The sequence below is a fragment of the Lathamus discolor genome, chromosome 15 (assembly GCF_037157495.1).
Source record: "Lathamus discolor isolate bLatDis1 chromosome 15, bLatDis1.hap1, whole genome shotgun sequence".
NCBI lineage: Eukaryota > Metazoa > Chordata > Aves > Psittaciformes > Psittacidae > Lathamus > Lathamus discolor.
Window position 1 is genome coordinate 9093078 of NC_088898.1, and position 17196 is coordinate 9110273.

The 17196-nt window shown below is 62.4% G+C and overlaps 1 protein-coding gene across 14 annotated transcripts; it reads left to right on the forward strand.

Moving 5' to 3' along the window:
* The first annotated feature begins 284 nt into the window (after positions 1-284).
* Positions 285-17087, forward strand: AKNA (AT-hook transcription factor). 14 transcript variants are annotated; one of them, XM_065695876.1, is made up of 22 exons: positions 285-463; positions 5189-5473; positions 5587-6446; positions 7045-7119; positions 8182-8326; positions 8414-8565; positions 9254-9313; positions 9420-9517; positions 10152-10314; positions 10405-10532; positions 10613-10783; positions 10959-11157; positions 11247-11353; positions 11539-11753; positions 11945-12128; positions 12441-12614; positions 12866-12969; positions 13110-13214; positions 13293-13394; positions 14407-14520; positions 14735-14897; positions 15232-17087. In XM_065695876.1, exons 2-22 carry the CDS (start codon positions 5272-5274, stop codon positions 15443-15445), a joined length of 3735 nt encoding a protein of 1244 aa, XP_065551948.1. In that variant the 5' UTR covers positions 285-463; positions 5189-5271; the 3' UTR covers positions 15446-17087. The 14 variants fall into 14 exon arrangements, with proteins under 14 accessions (XP_065551948.1, XP_065551947.1, XP_065551945.1 ...); XM_065695870.1 differs by lacking the exon at positions 285-463 and adding an exon at positions 4330-4451 and having other exon boundaries at positions 14735-14816; XM_065695868.1 differs by lacking the exon at positions 285-463 and adding an exon at positions 4331-4451 and having other exon boundaries at positions 10959-11121.
* The last annotated feature ends 109 nt before the right edge of the window (positions 17088-17196 follow it).

Sequence of the window (17196 nt, forward strand, 5' to 3'; positions counted from 1 at the left end):
GGCCATCCCAGGCACCGGGGATGCTCCATCCCACCCCATCCCGTCCCATTCCCATCCCCATCCTCATCCCCGCCGGAGCCGTCCCGGGCCGGGTGCAGGAGCTCCCCACCAGGGGGTGCAGGCGCTGCATAAATTATTATAATAAAAGCCCCTCTGATTGGTCTCCCGCCGCAGGGCTATGCAAATACAGGGGAGGGCGGGGTTTATGCTAACGACCTCCCGCTCCCTGCTCGGCAGCGCGCTCGGATTGGCTAGTAGCCGCCGGTATGCTAATGAGGGCGGAGGCCCCGCCCTCCCGCCGCCGGCGGCCCGCGCTATTGTCCCGCGGGGCGGGGCTGGGGGCAACGGCGGCGGAACCGGGACCGGGACCGGGACCGGGGCCGTGATCGCGATCGCGATTGTGATCGGGGTGCGGAGCCGGCCCGCATCGGGCGAGGAGCAGGCGGCCGGGCCCTCCCTGCAGGTGAGCAGCCGCGGGGCAGCCGCTGTGCGCGCGGGGCGGTGGTGCTCCTCCAGCTGTGCTCCCCACACGTGTTCCGGGGGGCCGGGGCAGGGCGATGGGGCCGGCGCCGCTGCTCGATGTGCTCGCTCTGATCCCTGCAAGGCGCCTTCTGCAGCTGGAAGGAAGGAGAGAACCCCCGGGCACCGCTGGGATCGCAGCTGGATGCGCAGCTGGGGGCCGCGGGGGTGGGCCCATCCCGGGGGGCCGCATCCTGCGGTCCTCGGCGCTGCTGAGCCCGGCTCGGAGCTGGAGCTGCTCGGGGTCCCTGGGCGGAGCGGGGGATCCCAAGCCGAGGGGATGCATCGGGAGGGCGCGGGTCGTGCCTAGTGGAAGGTGTCCCTGCCCGTAGCAGGGGCTGGAACTGGATGAGCTTTAGGGTCCCTTCCAGCCCAAACCAGGCTGGGATTTCGTGCCCACGTCGCTTCTGCCCACGTTGTCCCCAGGCCACCGGAGCCTTGGTGGCCCTTGGGAAACTTGTCAGAACTCTTCTTATCCCGGTGCTTCCTCCCCGCCCGGGGCTGGCTCTGCCGCCCGCCGGGCTCCGGAGGCTTGCGGAGGGTTTCATCAGGCTGCGAAGGGCTGCGCGGAGCCATGGCCGGGGCTCGCTCACACGGAGGCTGCGGGATGCGAGGCCGCGCCGCTGCCTGCGGCTCCTCCGAGGAAGTGGCCGCTGCCTCCAGCTTCAGTTCCTTGTTTTACTTAAAGGGCAGCTCTGTTCCGGTGGGTGCCGGCGGCGGGGCTCTGCAGCAGCCATCCATCCGGGCAGGGATGTTTAAAGGACCCCTTGGAGAGCACCCAAATCCAGCTAAGACGGGATCTCTGCTGCCGGCTCTTTCCAGACGGGGATTAAGGCCGCCCTTTGCAAGGCATTACTGCCATCAGCAGCCCCCAGCTCCTGTATATAAGGAGAGGTTCAGCCCTGATCTCGCCAGGCTATGCCGTGGGGACAACGCTGTCCCTGTTGAGGACCGTGTGTTGAGGACAGGAGGGTTCATGGAGCAGGCAGGAGGTGGGGAAGAACCGTGGGGCTTTGCTTCTGTGGAAGTGATGGAGAGATGCTGTTTCCACAGGGATTTGGTGCCTCCCCATGGGGATATATTGGTGTGGAGGAGCTGGGGGTGGGGGGGCTGGTATGGCCCCTCCAGGCAGAGGAATGGGGTGACCCATGGGGTTTAGAGTGCTGGTGCAGTAACAGACACATGTGCTTTCAGAGGACTGAGAGGGAGTGTGTGGCTCTTCCTCTCTAGGATGGTTTCTCCCAAACTGAGCAAGCAGCTTCTCTGCTCTCTTTCATGGTCATAAACCAGGACTAAACTTGGAAAGAAAGGGGTTTTAAACCAGGAATTCCTCCATCCTGGAGTGCCAAGCTTCATCCTGAGGCTGTTGTTCTGGCTTCCTTCAACCCACCAACAGAGATGCTTTGGGTGGAAGCATGGATGTGTCTTAGATACAAAGGGAGCTGAGGAGGGGAAGGGGAGCATGGAGGTGCCGAAAGAGACCCATGGGAGCTTGGATGCTGTCTGGAATTGAGTTTTGGATGGGAATGGGTGGTTTAGGAGACTAAAATAGCCATGGCTTGCCTTCGGGGGAGGGGGTAAAGCCTGTTTTGGGGGTCAGCAGGGGGCTTTAACCCCCCTCCTAGAGCAAGGGATGTCTATTTTAGGGCATAGGGACTATCATTCCCCATTGCCATTGCCATGTGGATGGAAGTGGGCATTAGCACCCCCCCAGCCCATCCACACCACCCAGGGTTGACAAGGCAGCAAAGGCAGAGTGACAGCCCTGTCTCCCCCCTTCCATGGCACCGAGCAAGCCCCGGGGCTGAGGATGTGACAGTCTCCTCGGCTTGTCACCACTAATGAAGGCAGGAGCCCTGATGGGGCTGTGTGCTCTGCATCACACATAGAATGAGTTGGGTGTCTCAGCCTTCATCAGCTCCATGGGATCAGAGTGGTGGAGGTTGAAGATGCCTAAAGAAAGGAGCAGGAATTAAGAGGTGTGGGCAGGGATGGGCAGAGGTAACCCCTCCTGCCTGCTGGGTGTGCTGAGACCTGGCAGCACTCAGCACGTCCAGTGCCTAAAGGGGCTGCAGGAAACCTGGAGAGGGGCTTGGGACAAGGGCCTGTAGGGACAGGCCAAGGGGAATGGCTTGAACCTGCCCGAGGGGAGACTGAGCTGAGCTCTTAGGCAGAAGCTCTTCCCTGTGAGGGTGCTACGGCGCTGGCACAGGGTGCCCAGAGAAGCTGTGGCTGCCCCATCCCTGGCAGTGCTCAAGGCCAGGTTGGACACAGGGGCTTGGAGCAAGCTGCTCCAGTGGAAGGGGTCCCTGCCCGTGGCAGGGGTTGGAGCTGGAGGAGCTTTAAGCTCCCTTCCAACCCAAACCGGGCTGGGATTCTGTGATCACCCTATTGCAAAATCCTGGCTTTCCCAGAGCAAGACACACAAACACACACGCTTGGATTGTTCGCATTCACTTTGTGGCTCCTGACGATGTATTCACAGCGCTTGTCCAGCTTTTCTGTGTTACCATAACAGCGACCAACAAGATCCCAAGTTTTCTCCCTTCCCGCTGTGACCGTTGGTGGTTGTGCCTCCTGGGATAGTGATGAGCGTGGCTGGATTTGCCGGACCCTGCCGCCAGTGGCTGTTGAGGGCAGAGCAGCTCTGCGGAGGGGTTGGGTATGGGATGGAGAATGGGGGTGACAGCCCTCGGTGTGTGGGTAGGGCATGATCCAGGCACCAGCCTGCCAAAACCAGGTAGGCAACAGTTTAACCCTGTTTGCCCTGAGACAGCAGCACCCACCAGCTCCTTTCACCATCCCCCCCCCCAGAGCTGGTGTTTTGGCTCCTCATCTCTTGGGGTGCTGTGGGGCTCAAGGTGGGTTGGGGGGCACTCGCTTTTCCAGACAAGGCCTTGGGGCTGGAAACATCCCAGCTCCAATAGAGCTAAAGCCAAAACCCCTCTTTAGCTCCTCTGAGCAGCCACAGAGCCTGGAGCATCCCAGGGGCAGCCCCATCCCTGCTGGCAGCAGAAGCCGTGGAGCCCCTCCATGGGGTGGAGAAAGGAGTTGCCCAGCCAGGGTGTGGGATAAAGCCTTGTGCAAACGCCCCAGCAGGCCTGCAAGCCCTTAGGGATGCTTTGGGGTTTGCTCCTTGCCCTGCAGAAGGATGCGGGCACGGCCGGGAGCGCGCTGCTGGTGCCAGGGTGATGCTGAGGACCTCCATGCTGGGTGTCACCAGCAAACAGCCCCCAAACCCGCACCAACAGCGGGATTTAAGCCATGGAATCTGTAGATCCGAGGCACTGCAGTGGGTTCGCGGTGTTTGCCCCCAGCATGCGGGTGCCATAGGTTGATTTCCTGCTCAGCAGCATCCTGCTGACTGCAGCCACCCCAGGCCCGTGCTGTGGTTTCATCAGCTCATGCAGCCTCTCCACATGCGGCTAATTACACACTAATGAGCTGAATTAATTGTCTGCCTGGGAGGGAGCCAGGATGTGCTGTGCTACCTGGTTGTGGCTATGGGCCCACAGCCCTGGGGCTGGAGCAGCACCTCGGGGAGGGTTTGGGGGGTTCTGCCTGGATTTTGGGGGCTGAATGCTGAATTTTGGGGCTGCTCGGCATCTTGGTGTTCCATGTTGGTGTTTCATGGAGGCTGCTGCTGGTCCCAGGGATCCCCCCCACATTTTGCTCTGGCACTCTGCTCCGCATTGGTTTCAAACCCCAAAGGCTGGGATGGAAAGCACTGTGGGAGCAGGGTTTGCCCTCCCTCGGGGCCTGATGGGGTTAAGAGCTTTGCAGCCACCTGCAAGCTCACAGGAAGCTTCGCTTCCTCCTTCTACAAAAGCCCTGCAGCTGCTGAGAGGTTTTTGGGGTGCTTGGAGCAAGGTGGCTTTGGGGACCTCCAAAGGGGTCACAGTGATGAGCTTGTCTCATGGATACTGGTGCAGGTGAGTGCACCCCACCTGCACCCCCCTATGGGCAAAGCTGGGTTGGGGGGGCCTCAGATCTACCCAAGGAAATGGTTGGAAACCCCCGGGCCTTTCCTGCTGCCTGCCCCGTGGTTGGGTTTTGGCATCCGGCATCACTCGAGGTGCAGAGGGAGGAGTGGGATGAGGGTGAGCTCCTGCTTCTGGGTCACCAGTGGAGCGAGCGTGCCAGGCCTCTGCTGTCAGCCCTCCAGAGCTGGAGGGGCAGGGGGTGCTCCTGCTGATGGTCCCCAGGCTGTGGCTGCCCCGTTGGAGTGATGCTCATAGGGTGACAGTACGGGCTGGGTGCTCCCTGATACCCACCTTGGGGAGGGGGGATAGAAGCCTTTTGGAGTGGCCCGGAGAGGCTTCTTCCTCATGAGGACCTCTTGGGACCACTGTGGCCATGAGAGATGCAGCAGCTCCGGCTTCATGGTGGGATGCAGTTGGGTGTCATCCCTCCTGGCCTTGGGGGGGGGGGGGGTAAAAGTTTTTGGGGTTGCCCCTAGGGGCCTCCTTCCTCATGGGGACCATTGTGGGCATGGAAGATGCAGCAGCTCCAGCTTCACAGTGAGATGCTGCTGGACGTCGCCCCTGTTGTTGGGGTTGCTCTTGTCCCCAAGCTCTGGGGGACAGGGGAAGCGCCAGCAGCGGGGGGGACACCCCAAGCACCCCCCTGTGTTGTGCTGAGCACCCTCCCTGTCCCTCACCCCGGTCAGGATGCAGCGGTGATGATGTGACCTACATTCACGGCAAGGATGTCCCCAGCCTGCCACGGCTGGGCCATGCAGCGGCGCAAGTGATGGTGCCGCAGTGCCCGCGGGCCATGGCCAGCCCAGCACCATGGCTGCACCGCACACAAACACAGCTGAGGCGCTGGCAGGGAGAGGAGGAGCAGCAGCAGCAGGAGGAGGAGGAGGAGGAGGAAGACGACGGCTTCCAAAGGCAAATGGACGAGTACGGGGTCATCGGCCTGGGGGATGACGCCGGGAGCCCCCCATGGGGTGAGTTGTCCCTTCCCCACTGCCCACAGACCCTCCTGGGGTGTCACTGGAGCAGAGCAGGGCTGCAAGAGGCCCGGGTGAAGCAGCAGCGCCGTGGTGCTGGTGTTTTGCAGGCAATGGAGAGGACCTGGAGGAGAGGTCCCCAGTGCAGGAGGGTCACTGGCACCCACAGCAGGACCTGGTGGAGGAGGACGAGGACCAGGGCAGCTCTGGTGGGGATGAGGGGCCCTGGGGGGCAGAGAGTGATGGGGACCCCTACCCCGAGCTCTCCTATGAGGGTCAATGGGGCTCGGGGCTCAGCAGCAGCCCCGAGGCATTGCGGGGTCCCCGGGCTCTCTGCCAGCCCCATGGCTGCAGCACAGATGGGGGGGACACCTCAGGGCTGTCAGATGCCAGCCCTGACCCTGCCACCCCATCTCAGTGGGGCTGGGGCACGGCTGGGGATGCTGCGGGGGGGCGCAGGACCCCAACCCAGAGCATCCTGTTGCACTGCTCCACCGAGGATCGTTGTGATGCCACCAGCACCAAGCCTGTGCCAAGCCTGGCACCCACCAGAGCCCCCCAGAGCACTGGGGAACCCCCTGCACCGCGGGGGCCCAAAAAGGCAGCACCCAAGGTGCTACCCCCCCGGCAGTCCCTGGGCCCCTGGCGGCAGCATGGTGGCAGCAAGAAGGCGAGGAATCCCTCGGGAATGGGCACCGGCTATGGCCGGGGGCAGCTCAACCACCCCCTGCCCGACCTGTCCAAGGTGGAGGCGCGGGTGAAGGTGACCCGGAGCTACCGGCCCCCACGGGGCCGAGCCCTGCCCAGCGCCCCGGGACCCAGCATCGGCTTCAAGTCCCCGGCTGAGATCGTGCGGGAGGTGCTGCTGAGCAGCGGGGAGGGGGTCCCCCCGCAGCCCCCCCCCACCGCAGGGCTGCCGCATGGGTTCAGGTCCCCCGAGCAAGCCACCGAGCTGGTGCAGCAGCTGCAGGTAATGCCCGGCACGCCCAGTTCAGCCTTAATTGGGGGGGGGGGGGGGTTTGAGGGGTGTTTGGGAAATGGCCCCCCCGTGTCTCTGACAGGAGGTTTGGTGCTGATCGCCCAGGCAGGGATGTGGGGAGCACCGGGGGACGGAGGCAGGGATGCTCGTGGTCCCCCACCAGGGATGCTCGCGGTCCCCCCCCCAGGGATGCTCGTGGTCCCCCCCCAGGGATGCTCGTGGTCCCCCCCCAGGGATGCTCGTGGTTCCCCCCCCCCCAAGGGATGCTCGTGGTTCCCCCCCCCCAGGGATGCTCACGGTCCCCCCCCCAGGGATGCTTGTGGTCCCCCCCCAGGGATGCTTGTGGTCCCCCCCCCCAGGGTGCTTGTACCCCCACCCCGATGCCTGCTGGCCCCGGGATGTTTGTGGCTAGGAGGGGATGGAAGTTCATGGGGGCCACATCTGCACCAGGTGGGCTGGGGGTTTTGGGGGTGGGTTTCTGCACCCCTATGGAAGCCCCCATTGTCCCGACACGGCTCCCTCTGAGCCGCATCCCCCTTTGCCACCGCAAGCCCACGCCGGAGGCCATCCCACCTTCCCTTCCCTGCAGGATGACTATCACAAGCTGCTGACCAAGTACGCTGAGGCTGAGAACACCATTGACCGCCTGCGCCTGGGTGCCAGGGTGGGTGCCAGGGCTGGGGGGGGGTCCCTGCTCTGCTCCCCCCTCCCAAGGGTTATAGGATCCCAGCCTGGTTTGGGTTGAAGGGACCTTAAAGCTCCTCCAGCTCCAACCCCTGCCACGGGCAGGGACCCCTTCCACTGGAGCAGCTTGCTCCAAGCCCCTGTGTCCAACCTGGCCTTGAGCACTGCCAGGGATGGGGCAGCCACAGCTGCTCTGGGCACCCTGTGCCAGCGCCTCAGCACCCTCACAGGGAAGAGCTTCTGCCTAAGAGCTCAGCTCAGTCTCCCCTCGGGCAGGTTCAAGCCATTCCCCTTGGCCTGTCCCTACAGGCCCTTGTCCCAAGCCCCTCTCCAGGTTCCCTGCAGCCCCTTCAGGCACTGGAGCTGCTCTAAGGTCTCCCCTTCAGGAGCCTTCTCTTCTCCAGGCTGCCCCAGCCCAGCTCTCTCAGCCTGGCTCCAGAGCAGAGCTGCTCCAGCCCTCGCAGCGGCTCCACGTCCCTCTTGTGCTGCTGCCCCATATCCGCACGCAGAGCTCCAAGCGGGGCTGCGGCAGAGCTCAGCAGCGGGGCCGCAGCCCCTCCATGCCCTGCTCTCACACTTCTCTATTTGCTGCCCTTCCTCCTCCCGGGGAGCTGCGGTTGAAGAAGCCCAGCCCAGGGATGGTTTTGAGGCCTCCGCTGTGCCCCTGCCCTCCATGGCAGGGCCAACGCCACCCCAAAATGGCGGAGGGACCGTCCCCAAGATGGCGGCTGGCAGCGTGTCACCATCACCCCTCCAGCCGAGGCAGGGCTGCTGCTGGGTGCTGCTGGGTGCTGCTGGGTGCTGCTGGGTGCTGCTGGGTCCTGCTGGGTGCTGCTGGGTCCTGCTGGGTGCTGCTGGGTCCTGCTGGGTGCTGCTGGGTCCTGCTGGGTGCTGCTGGGTCCTGCTGGGTGCTGCTGGGTCCTGCTGGATCCTGCTGGGTCCTGCTGGGTGCTGCTGGGTGCTGCTGGGTGCTGAGGGCACGGCTCTGGCAGCGCCGGGTGCGGGCACAGGGCAGGATCTGACTCCCGTTCCCCTCTCCCAGGTGAGCCTGTACTCGGACCCGCCGCAGCCCAGCCGCAGCCTGGCCATGGGCTCCGTGGGCTCTGGCAGCCGGGTGCTGACCCTCAGCATGGCGCAGGCCAGGACGGCGGCATTCAGCACGGCCGCGGTGTCCGCGCCGGGTGCAGGTGGGTTGGACCTGCCCCCTCCGTCACGGTGTGGGGGGGACCCGCATGGCGTGGAGGGACCCCACATCCCCTCGTGTTTTCATGCAGCTCCAGCACCTCCCGGGCAGGGGGGAGCACCCCAGCCCTCTCCCAGCCCAGCACCCATGGGGGGCTGCCCCACTTGCCTGGGGACCTGCTGCTGCCCTGGCACCCGGCTGACACAGACACTGGCAGGGCAGGCTCAGAAGCTCCAGGCCCAGGCAAGTGATGAGCACTGCAGTGGGGTTTGCATTGGGGCTGCAGTGGGGTTTGCATTGGGGTGCATTGGGGTTTGTATTGGGCTGTGGTGGGGTTTGTATTGGGGCTGCGGTGGGGTTTGCATTGGGGCTGTAGTGGGGTTTGCATTGGGATGTAGTGGGGTTTTCATTGGGGCTGCAGTGGGGTTTGCATTGGGATGTAGTGGGGTTTTCATTGGGGCTGCAATGTGGTTTGCATTGGGGCTGCAGTGGGGTTTGTATTGGGCTGTGGTGGGGTTTGCTTTGGGGCTGCGATGGGGTTTGCATTGGTGCTGCAATGGGGTTTGCTTTGGGGCTGCAATGGGGTTTGTATTGGGGCTGCAGTGGGGTTTGAATTGAGTTGCGGTGGGGTTTACATTGGGCTGCAGTGGGGTTTGCATTGGGGCTGCAATGGGGTTTGCATTGGGCTGCAATGGGGTTTGCATTGGGGCTGCAGTGGGGTTTGCACTGGGGCTGCAGTGGGGTTTTGTGCTGGCGCCTGTGATGGGGGCTGTGGTGTGGGGTTGCATTGGGGTGCTGCACTGATGTGCTGCGGTGGTGGGGTGCTGCATTGCAGGGCTGCAATAGGGGCTGCAGTGGTGGGTTGCCTGCAATGGAGTGCTGCTGTGTGCGGCTGCAGCAGCGCTGCTCTCATCCCTTTCCCTCCCTGCAGGTGGATTCCTTCGAAGGCTGGATCCAAGCAGGAAAGCCCACACCGCAGGAGCAGCTCCAGGTACATCACCCCCTTCCCAGCACCCGCGCTGGGGATGCACCCATGGAACAGGAGGGTGGCAGGGACCGAGCTTTCAGGCTGGGATGTTTCCTCCCTTGTGCCGCAGCGCTTTGGGAAGCTGAAGGAAGCACAGGATGCTCTGGAGCAGGCGTACCTGGGAGCGCGGCAGCACCTGGGGGCCTTGGGGGACTTTGACCCTGACCGGTGAGTGCTTGGTCCTCTCCCAGTGCTGTGGGTCCGGTGCCTCCCAGCACTGATGCTCCGTGTCCTGCAGTGCTGTGGGTCCGGTGCCTCCCAGCACTGATGCTCCATGTCCTGCAGTGCTGTGGGTCCGGTGCCTCCCAGCACTGATGCTCCGTGTCCTGCAGTGCTGTGGGTCCGGTGCCTCCCAGCACTGATGCTCCGTGTCCTGCAGTGCTGTGGGTCCGGTGCCTCCCAGCACTGATGCTCCGTGTCCTGCAGTGCTGTGGGTCCGGTGCCTCCCAGCACTGATGCTCCGTGTCCTGCAGTGCTGTGGGTCCGGTGCCTCCCAGCACTGATGCTCCATGTCCTGCAGTGCTGTGGGTCCGGTGCCTCCCAGCACTGATGCTCTGTGTCCTGCAGTGCTGTGGGTCCGGTGCCTCCCAGCACTGATGCTCTGTGTCCTGCAGTGCTGTGGGTCCGGTGCCTCCCAGCACTGATGCTCCATGTCCTGCAGTGCTGTGGGTCCGGTGCCTCCCAGCACTGATGCTCCGTGTCCTGCAGTGCTGTGGGTCCGGTGCCTCCCAGAACTGATGCTCTGTGTCCTGCAGTGCTGTGGGTCCGGTGCCTCCCAGCACTGATGCTCCATGTCCTGCAGTGCTGTGGAAAGGGAGATTTTCCACCTGGGATTGCGCCTGGAGGAGCTGAAGGAGCGGCTGGAGCCCGGGGCCAGGCAGCAGCTCCCCCCCAAGCGCCTGGACCAGCCCCAAACCTCCCCAGCCCCTTCCCCGGCACCAGCCACCCACAGCCTGCAACCCGAGGTGAGCTGGGCAGGGCTGTGAGGAGCAAAGCTGATGGGGTGGGGATGGGGTCATGCTTCTTGACCCCACCCATTTTGCTGTGCCCTACAGAGCCCCATGGCGATGGATGGACCCCAGGGGACAGTGGGGGACACTGAGGTGGTGACAGAGGGGTTGCCTCAGCCCCTCTGGCACAAGCAGCAGCAAGTGGAGGAGGATTTTGGGGACCTGCTGGAGCAGTGAGTGTCCTGTCAGGGATGCGGGCGGTGAGCGGCTCCCCAGAACCACCAGCTCTTGCCTGCGGGTGTCCCCCCCCCAGGTACAAGCACTTCAAGTCCTTGCCGGAGTCGCTAAGCCTGCAGCTGAGCCTGGCAGAGAGCAGGTCGCAAGAGGAGGCAGATGGAGCTGCAGCACGGGATGGTGGCCTCAGCAAGGTCCCCTGCAGGACACGGTCACTGGAGGAGGGGTCTGACCTCGAGACCTCTCCCTTGTAAGTGCTGGGGGAGGCCAGGTCCCCCAGACAGGGCGAGTGGGAGGTTTTAGGTCAGGTTTGACATGGCTCGTTATTGATAGGCTTCAGAGTTAACAGCCAGGCTGCAGTGGGGCATTTCCCTACATCTGAGCTTGCTCTGCCCCATCGCTCCTGCTCTGTCCTCTCCCTGCAGGCACCCTCTGGAGAGGAGAGCAGTGCCACTGTCCCCTAGGGAGCCCCCGTGGCCGGGGGGGACACAGGGCCACCAGCCCCTCCCCACCACTGAGGAGCCACCATCTGCAGCCATGACCCGCCTGGGGCTCCCCAAGGCAGCCCAGGCACCCCTCTCCCACCAGGTGGGCAATGCTGGCCCCCAGCACCGACTCCACAAGGTGAGTCCCCGTGTGCTGGGGTACCCCCAGACCCTGCCAGGGGGGTGCTGTGGGTGCTCAGCACCGATCCTGCCCTCCCCTTCCTGCAGGAGCAGCGCATTGTGTCACCAGAGACGGACAGCGGCTTCGTGGGCTCAGAGGCCAGCAGGGTGTCACCCCCTGTGCACACCCCCGAGCACCGGCCCCCCAGCACCAGGTGTGGCTCAGGGACCCCACTGTCACTGGGGGGGGGTTGGGGACATGGGCTGTTGGCTCTTGTGGGGGATTCGGGGTGCTGAAGGGGAGCAGGGAAGGGATGCTGGGGGGGGTGGAGATGTGCAGGGTGGCCCATGGCTGGGGGACAAGCCATGGGGGCTGCCTCATGACCCGTTCCATCCCCAGGAACCCTGGCTCACTGGGACCTTCCATCCCCCTCCCTGCACCCCTCCATCCTCCATGGAAGAGAAAGGTGACACCACTTCCCTCCGAGACCACGGTGATGGGCACCACCGGAGGGACCTGCCGGCCCCCCAGCACCCCCTCGCAGAGCAGCTCCCCCCAACACTGGACTCGGAGCCCTGGCAGCGAGGCAGGACGTGACCGTGGTGGTGTTGGAAGTGAGTAGGCAGTGTTTTGTGTCCCAAAGGATTGGGATCTGGGGGGCTCCTGCTCTGTGGTGTTCCCCCAGAAACCCCCTTGGGGTTCTGGCCTGAGGGTTCCTTCATCCTGCTGCTTGTTCTCCGTGGGCTCTTTGAGGGGGACACCCCAACACCACCAACCTCATCTCATGTTGTTCCTCCTTCTCCAGCTCACACGGACTCGGAGGTGGAAGACAGGAGCTGTGCCAGCCCCGGTGACCACCCGGGCACCACCAGGGGCCCAGCCAGTCCCCCAGCATCCCCCAAAACACCATCCCCAACCCCGCTGTCCCCGGACCCACCATCCCTCGACCTGGCTCACTGTGATCTGCTGGCCTCCCGCTTGGAGCGCGAGTGAGTGTCTGTGTACCCCCAAACCGAGCTGAACCCCCACCGCATGGTGCAGGGACCCCTCGAGGCAACGCCACCAAAGGCATCAGCATCTTCTGGAGATGCTTCTGTCCTTCTTGGAGAGCCTGGACCTCAATGGGGCTTGTGACCCGTGGGCTGGCTGAGAATGAACCCCCCCCCACTCAGACAAGCTCTAAGCTTGGTTTTGGGGAGCATCACAGCGTGTCCTGGCTGGTGGGGATGGGGAGCATGGAGCTGCTCCCCAGCACTGCTTGGCTGAAGATGCCCTTCAGGGTGGCCTCTGTCCCGCGGCAGCCAGGCCATCCGGGAGCTGCAGGATGAGGTGTGGCGGCTGCGGCTGCGGCTGGAGGAGAGCCTGCGGCACTCTCACAGCTATCCCAAGGGAAAAGCCACCCCGCGTGTCACCCTGGGCAGGAGGCAGCCGGTGACCAGTGCACCCTCGTCCCCCAAGGACACAGCACCCATGGGGTAGGTGGCTGAAGGGACCCTGGGTTGGGTGGGAGGGTGGCAACACCATAGCCTACGGGTGTGGGAACACCCCCATCCCATCCCATCCCATCCCATCCCATCCCATCCCATCCCATCCCATCCCATCCCATCCCATCCCATCCCTGCTGTGACTATGGAGAGGTTGCGCTGGGGGTGGTGGGCTAGGGGGATGATGCCTACGGGGGTACTGTGGTGTCTGTGTGGTGACAGCAGCTCTGTCCCCTCCCCAGGGAGCTGAGACCCTCGGTGCGGGGCAGGGTGACCCCCAGGGTGGCCCCCACGAGGAGGGGGAGGTCGGTGTCACTGCCACGGGACAGGCCAGAGCTGGACCTCAGTAAGTGGGACCCCACCAGGGTGGGGACAGTGCCCCAATGGGAGCGTGGGGCTGGTGGGGCTGCAGGTCCTGGTGACCCCCTGGGACCTGGTAGATGTAGGGCACTGAATCCCATCCTGCTTCCCTCTCCTCCACCCCAGCCTCCGAGTCGGACCCCTCTCCCACTGGACCCCGGGTCACCCCCTCCCAATGGAAGACCCCCAGGAGCCCCCCAGCTGCGGTGACGTTCCAGGGACAGCACACAGGTGGGTGTCACTGTGCTCAGTGCTGGGGACGCAGGGTGCTCACTGCCACACTGGGGTGCTCAGGCTGTGTTTTGGCAGGGACACGGTACCAGGCAGGGGTGCCACGAGCCAGCACAGCACCGCGGGAAGAGCCACGCACCCCCGAGTGCCCCCAGTGCCGCAGGAGGAGGACTCTATCGGGTGAGTGACCCTGCAGCAGCCCGCAGCCCCTTCTGCCCTTCCCTAAAGCAGCTCATGGAGCTGCTGATGACTTTAAATCATAGAATCAGAAAATCCCAGCCTGGTTTGTGTTGGAAGGGACCTCAAAGCCCATCCAGCTCCAACCCCTGCCACGGGCAGGGACCCCTTCCACTGGAGCAGCTTGCTCCAAGCGCCTGTGTCCAACCTGGCCTTGAGCACTGCCAGGGATGGGGCAGCCACAGCTTCTCTGGGCACCCTGTGCCAGCGCCTCAGCACCCTCACAGGAAGAGCTTCTGCCTTATCTCCAACCTGAACTTCCCGTTTCAGTTTGAACCCGTCACCCCTTGTCCTGTCACTACAGTCCCTGATGAAGAGTCCCTCCTCAGCATCCCTATAGCCCCCCTTCAGATACTGGAAGGCTGCTATTAGGTCCCCACGCAGCCTTCTCTTCTCCAGGCTGAACAGCCCCAACTTTCTCAGCCTGTCTCCATACTGGAGGTGCTCCAGCCCCTGGTCATCCCCATGGCCTCCTCTGGACTTGCTCCAGCAGCTCCATGTCTTTCTTATGTTGGGGACACCAGAACTGCACACAGTGCTGCAAGTGGGGTCTCAATTCATTAATTGAATTAATCCATTCATTCATTAATTCCAGAAGTTCAGGAGCTGTGAGCCCATTCCCCATGGTCTGGGGCTCGCCCCACTCCTTGCTGTGGGCACTGGGAGCAGTGGGAACCTGTCCTTTAGCTACAGGTTAACCCACCTTGTTGTGGGTGGCAGCACAGAGCCGGGCATTGCTGTGTCCCATGGCTGGCTGGAGCTGGGCTCAATGCATGCAGAGGGCTTTGCTGAGCCCCCTATTTTGCAGACCCCCCCATTGCAGCCCGCATTGCAACTTGCAGGGTAAGGCTCCCCCTCCTGTCCCAACTGCTCCTCCAAACTGGTCTGCTCTTCCCAAACCCCCTTGCTTGGTCTCTGGGGACATCCCTGGACACACTGGCTCCTCTCTCCGCAGCAGGGCAGGCGGGCGATGCTGCTAGGCAGCCCCAGCACAGCACCCCGAGGAGGACATGCTGCCCTGCCTGCCGGGCACCCATGGGTGCCCCCTCATCTGATGGAGCCACACACGGTGGGTGACAGGGGTGACACATGGCTTGTCCCTGCAATAGGGATGGGGTGAGGGGAACAGGGATCACCCCTCAGACCCTTGGCACAGCGCTGGCAGATTGCCTGGTGACTCCCATGGGGTTTGTTTGTTACCACCCAACCCAATGTGGCACTTGGGGGGCTCACACGGGGACATTGAACACCCCTGGGGACATCTAACCACCTTCTCCCCACAGCAGAGCATGGCCCTGGTGCCACATCATCCCCAGGCTCCCACACTGGTCCCCGAGCCCAGAAGCTGGAGCAACCTGGACTTTGGTACTTGGCCAGCCCCGGTGTCAGCGCTGCCATCGGCTGCCTGGCGCCAGTCCCCATTGTGCCTTATGCACCCTCTGTGCTGTAAGGATGCTCTGTGGTGGTGGAGGGGGGACTGGGGTGAGGTCAGCATCTCCTGGGGAGGGGGGTGAACCCCAGAGGGGCTGTGTCCCCCCGGGGAGCTGCTGGTTTGTCCATAGAACCCAGGCGGCTGCCTGGAGTGGGTCATGCAGTCCATGGCTCCTTTTTTTTGGGGGGGTTGGGGACGACTGCATGGGGTTGAGTGTATGAATGTGGGTGCTGGGGTTGAAGATGCATGAGAGGGATGAGAAACAAGGCAAAGGGGGGGCACAGAGAGCCCTGGGAGGGGCACAACCCATGGAGCAAAGCCAACCCTCTGTCCCCTTCTTCTTTGCAGCTACTGCTCCCCAGTGGTACCTACCTCACCCCCCCATTCCCCTGCTGCTGCTGCCCGCCACTGCCTCCCACTGGAGCTGGAGGAGCTGAACTGGTCCCTGAGCAGGGCCATGGCTGCTGCCCGGAGCGTGAGGGTCACCACCACCCGCATGAGCCGGGTGCTGGCGGCTGAGCTGAGCCAGGCACGGGGCCTGCGCCACTCCTGCCTCTTCTGAGCTTCCTGCAGCCCCTCCTGCCCCTGCAGAAGGAGGAGGAGGATGGTGTCCCCCTTCATCAGCATCTGCACTGGATGCTCCCTGCCACATCTGGGGGCACTGGGGCTGGAGGCATCGCCATGGGGTCCAGTCTCCATCCTGCTTGCCTTAGGCCTGCATCACTTTGTCCATCTGTGCACTTTCAGGACCAGCCACGCTGCAAGAGTTGAGGCAAGACAGGGGCAGAGGTCCCCTGAGAGCTGCAGCATCCCATGGGATACAGCCCCACTGGGATCACACCATCCCCTCACACCACTGGAGTGACCCCATGTCCTCCGTTGCAGACACCCCCCCTGAGCTGAGCACTTCTGGGGCTGCTCTGATTTTATGTAGGTCCTACCACAACACAGCCCCCATTGGCAGCTGTGTTTACCTCCATGCCTGCATAGGCAGAAATACATGCAATTCCCTAAGTTAACCCCTTTCCCAGGCTTTAGGCTTCTTTTGGGGGGGTCATATCCAGGCTTTGGGCTGGGTGCCCCTCTCCACCCTCTGCTCTGCCCTTGGACTTGAACCCAGCTGGGTTTTCCCTGGAAAAATGCTTCTTTTTGTGATTTTATGTGAATTTTTTCTCCTTTAAGGTAGCTAGAAACAGCTCACTCACTCTGTAAGGGCTGAGGGATGGTACAGCATGTGTGTGTGCATGTGTATGTATCTATATATAGATACACTATATCTAGATACGTATCTAGATATATCCAGATATGTGTCTATATAGTATATACAGATATGTTTCTGTATATAGGTATATATAGATATGTATCTATAGCTATAGTATATATAGATATGCATCTGTATATAGATACATATATATATATGTTCTGATTTTAATTTCAAGCATAATCCTTAGGGCATTTTTATGGGGTGTTTCTGGCTGCTCCTGGATGTGCCCACCCCCTGTCTCATCCTGACAGAAACCAAGGCGGATTTGGGCTGTTCCTTGGCATTCCCAGGGGATCTGGGCTTTGGGCAATCACCCTATGGGACCCATGCAGGGGCAGGATCGAGCCCTGAGGGGGTCAGCCCCCCCTGGGTCCAGCCAAAGCCCCTGCTCCATCCTGAGCATCTCAGCCCGCCGGAGCCCCTGGCTGTGTTTATAGGTAGGCCCTACCTGAAGTGCCCATGTTTGTATTTTACTGTGGCTGTACAAAGCCCCCCCTTTGAAGGGGGGGATCACAAATGCCCCCCATGAGTTACTCAGGTTTAGAGCCTCTCCAAAGCCACTGAGCCCAGACCTTGCAACCAGCCCAGGTTGTGGTGATGGGTTAGGAATGGGGGGGTCCCAATACTGGGGGGGGAGGAGAGGGGGGGAGAAATTGAGGCATACAGAGGGGCTTTTAAAGAGGGTTTCTATGTCTTTGGTTGCATCTGCTCATCCCTGTGTCTCAAGTGTCCCAGCTGCGAAGCACACAGGGACCACGCAGCCATATCCAGCTCTCCCAAAGGCACCAGCCAGGAGCAAAGGTGATGTTTTTTACCGTATCTCTGATTTCGTAAGGCCGAGCAGAGCCCTGTGGCTGCTATTTTGTACTGAGAGAATCACCTATTTTTGAACAAAATAAAGGCAGTTGGTTGCTTTGCGGCTTTGCCTTCCTTTCCAAAACCGCTTCTTGGGCCAATTTCGGCATCACCGCACCAGGATCCTTCCCTTTGGAAGCGTTTGGGGGCAGGAGAGGAGATTTCCCTGTCCCCTGAGCAAGCGGCACGGCACA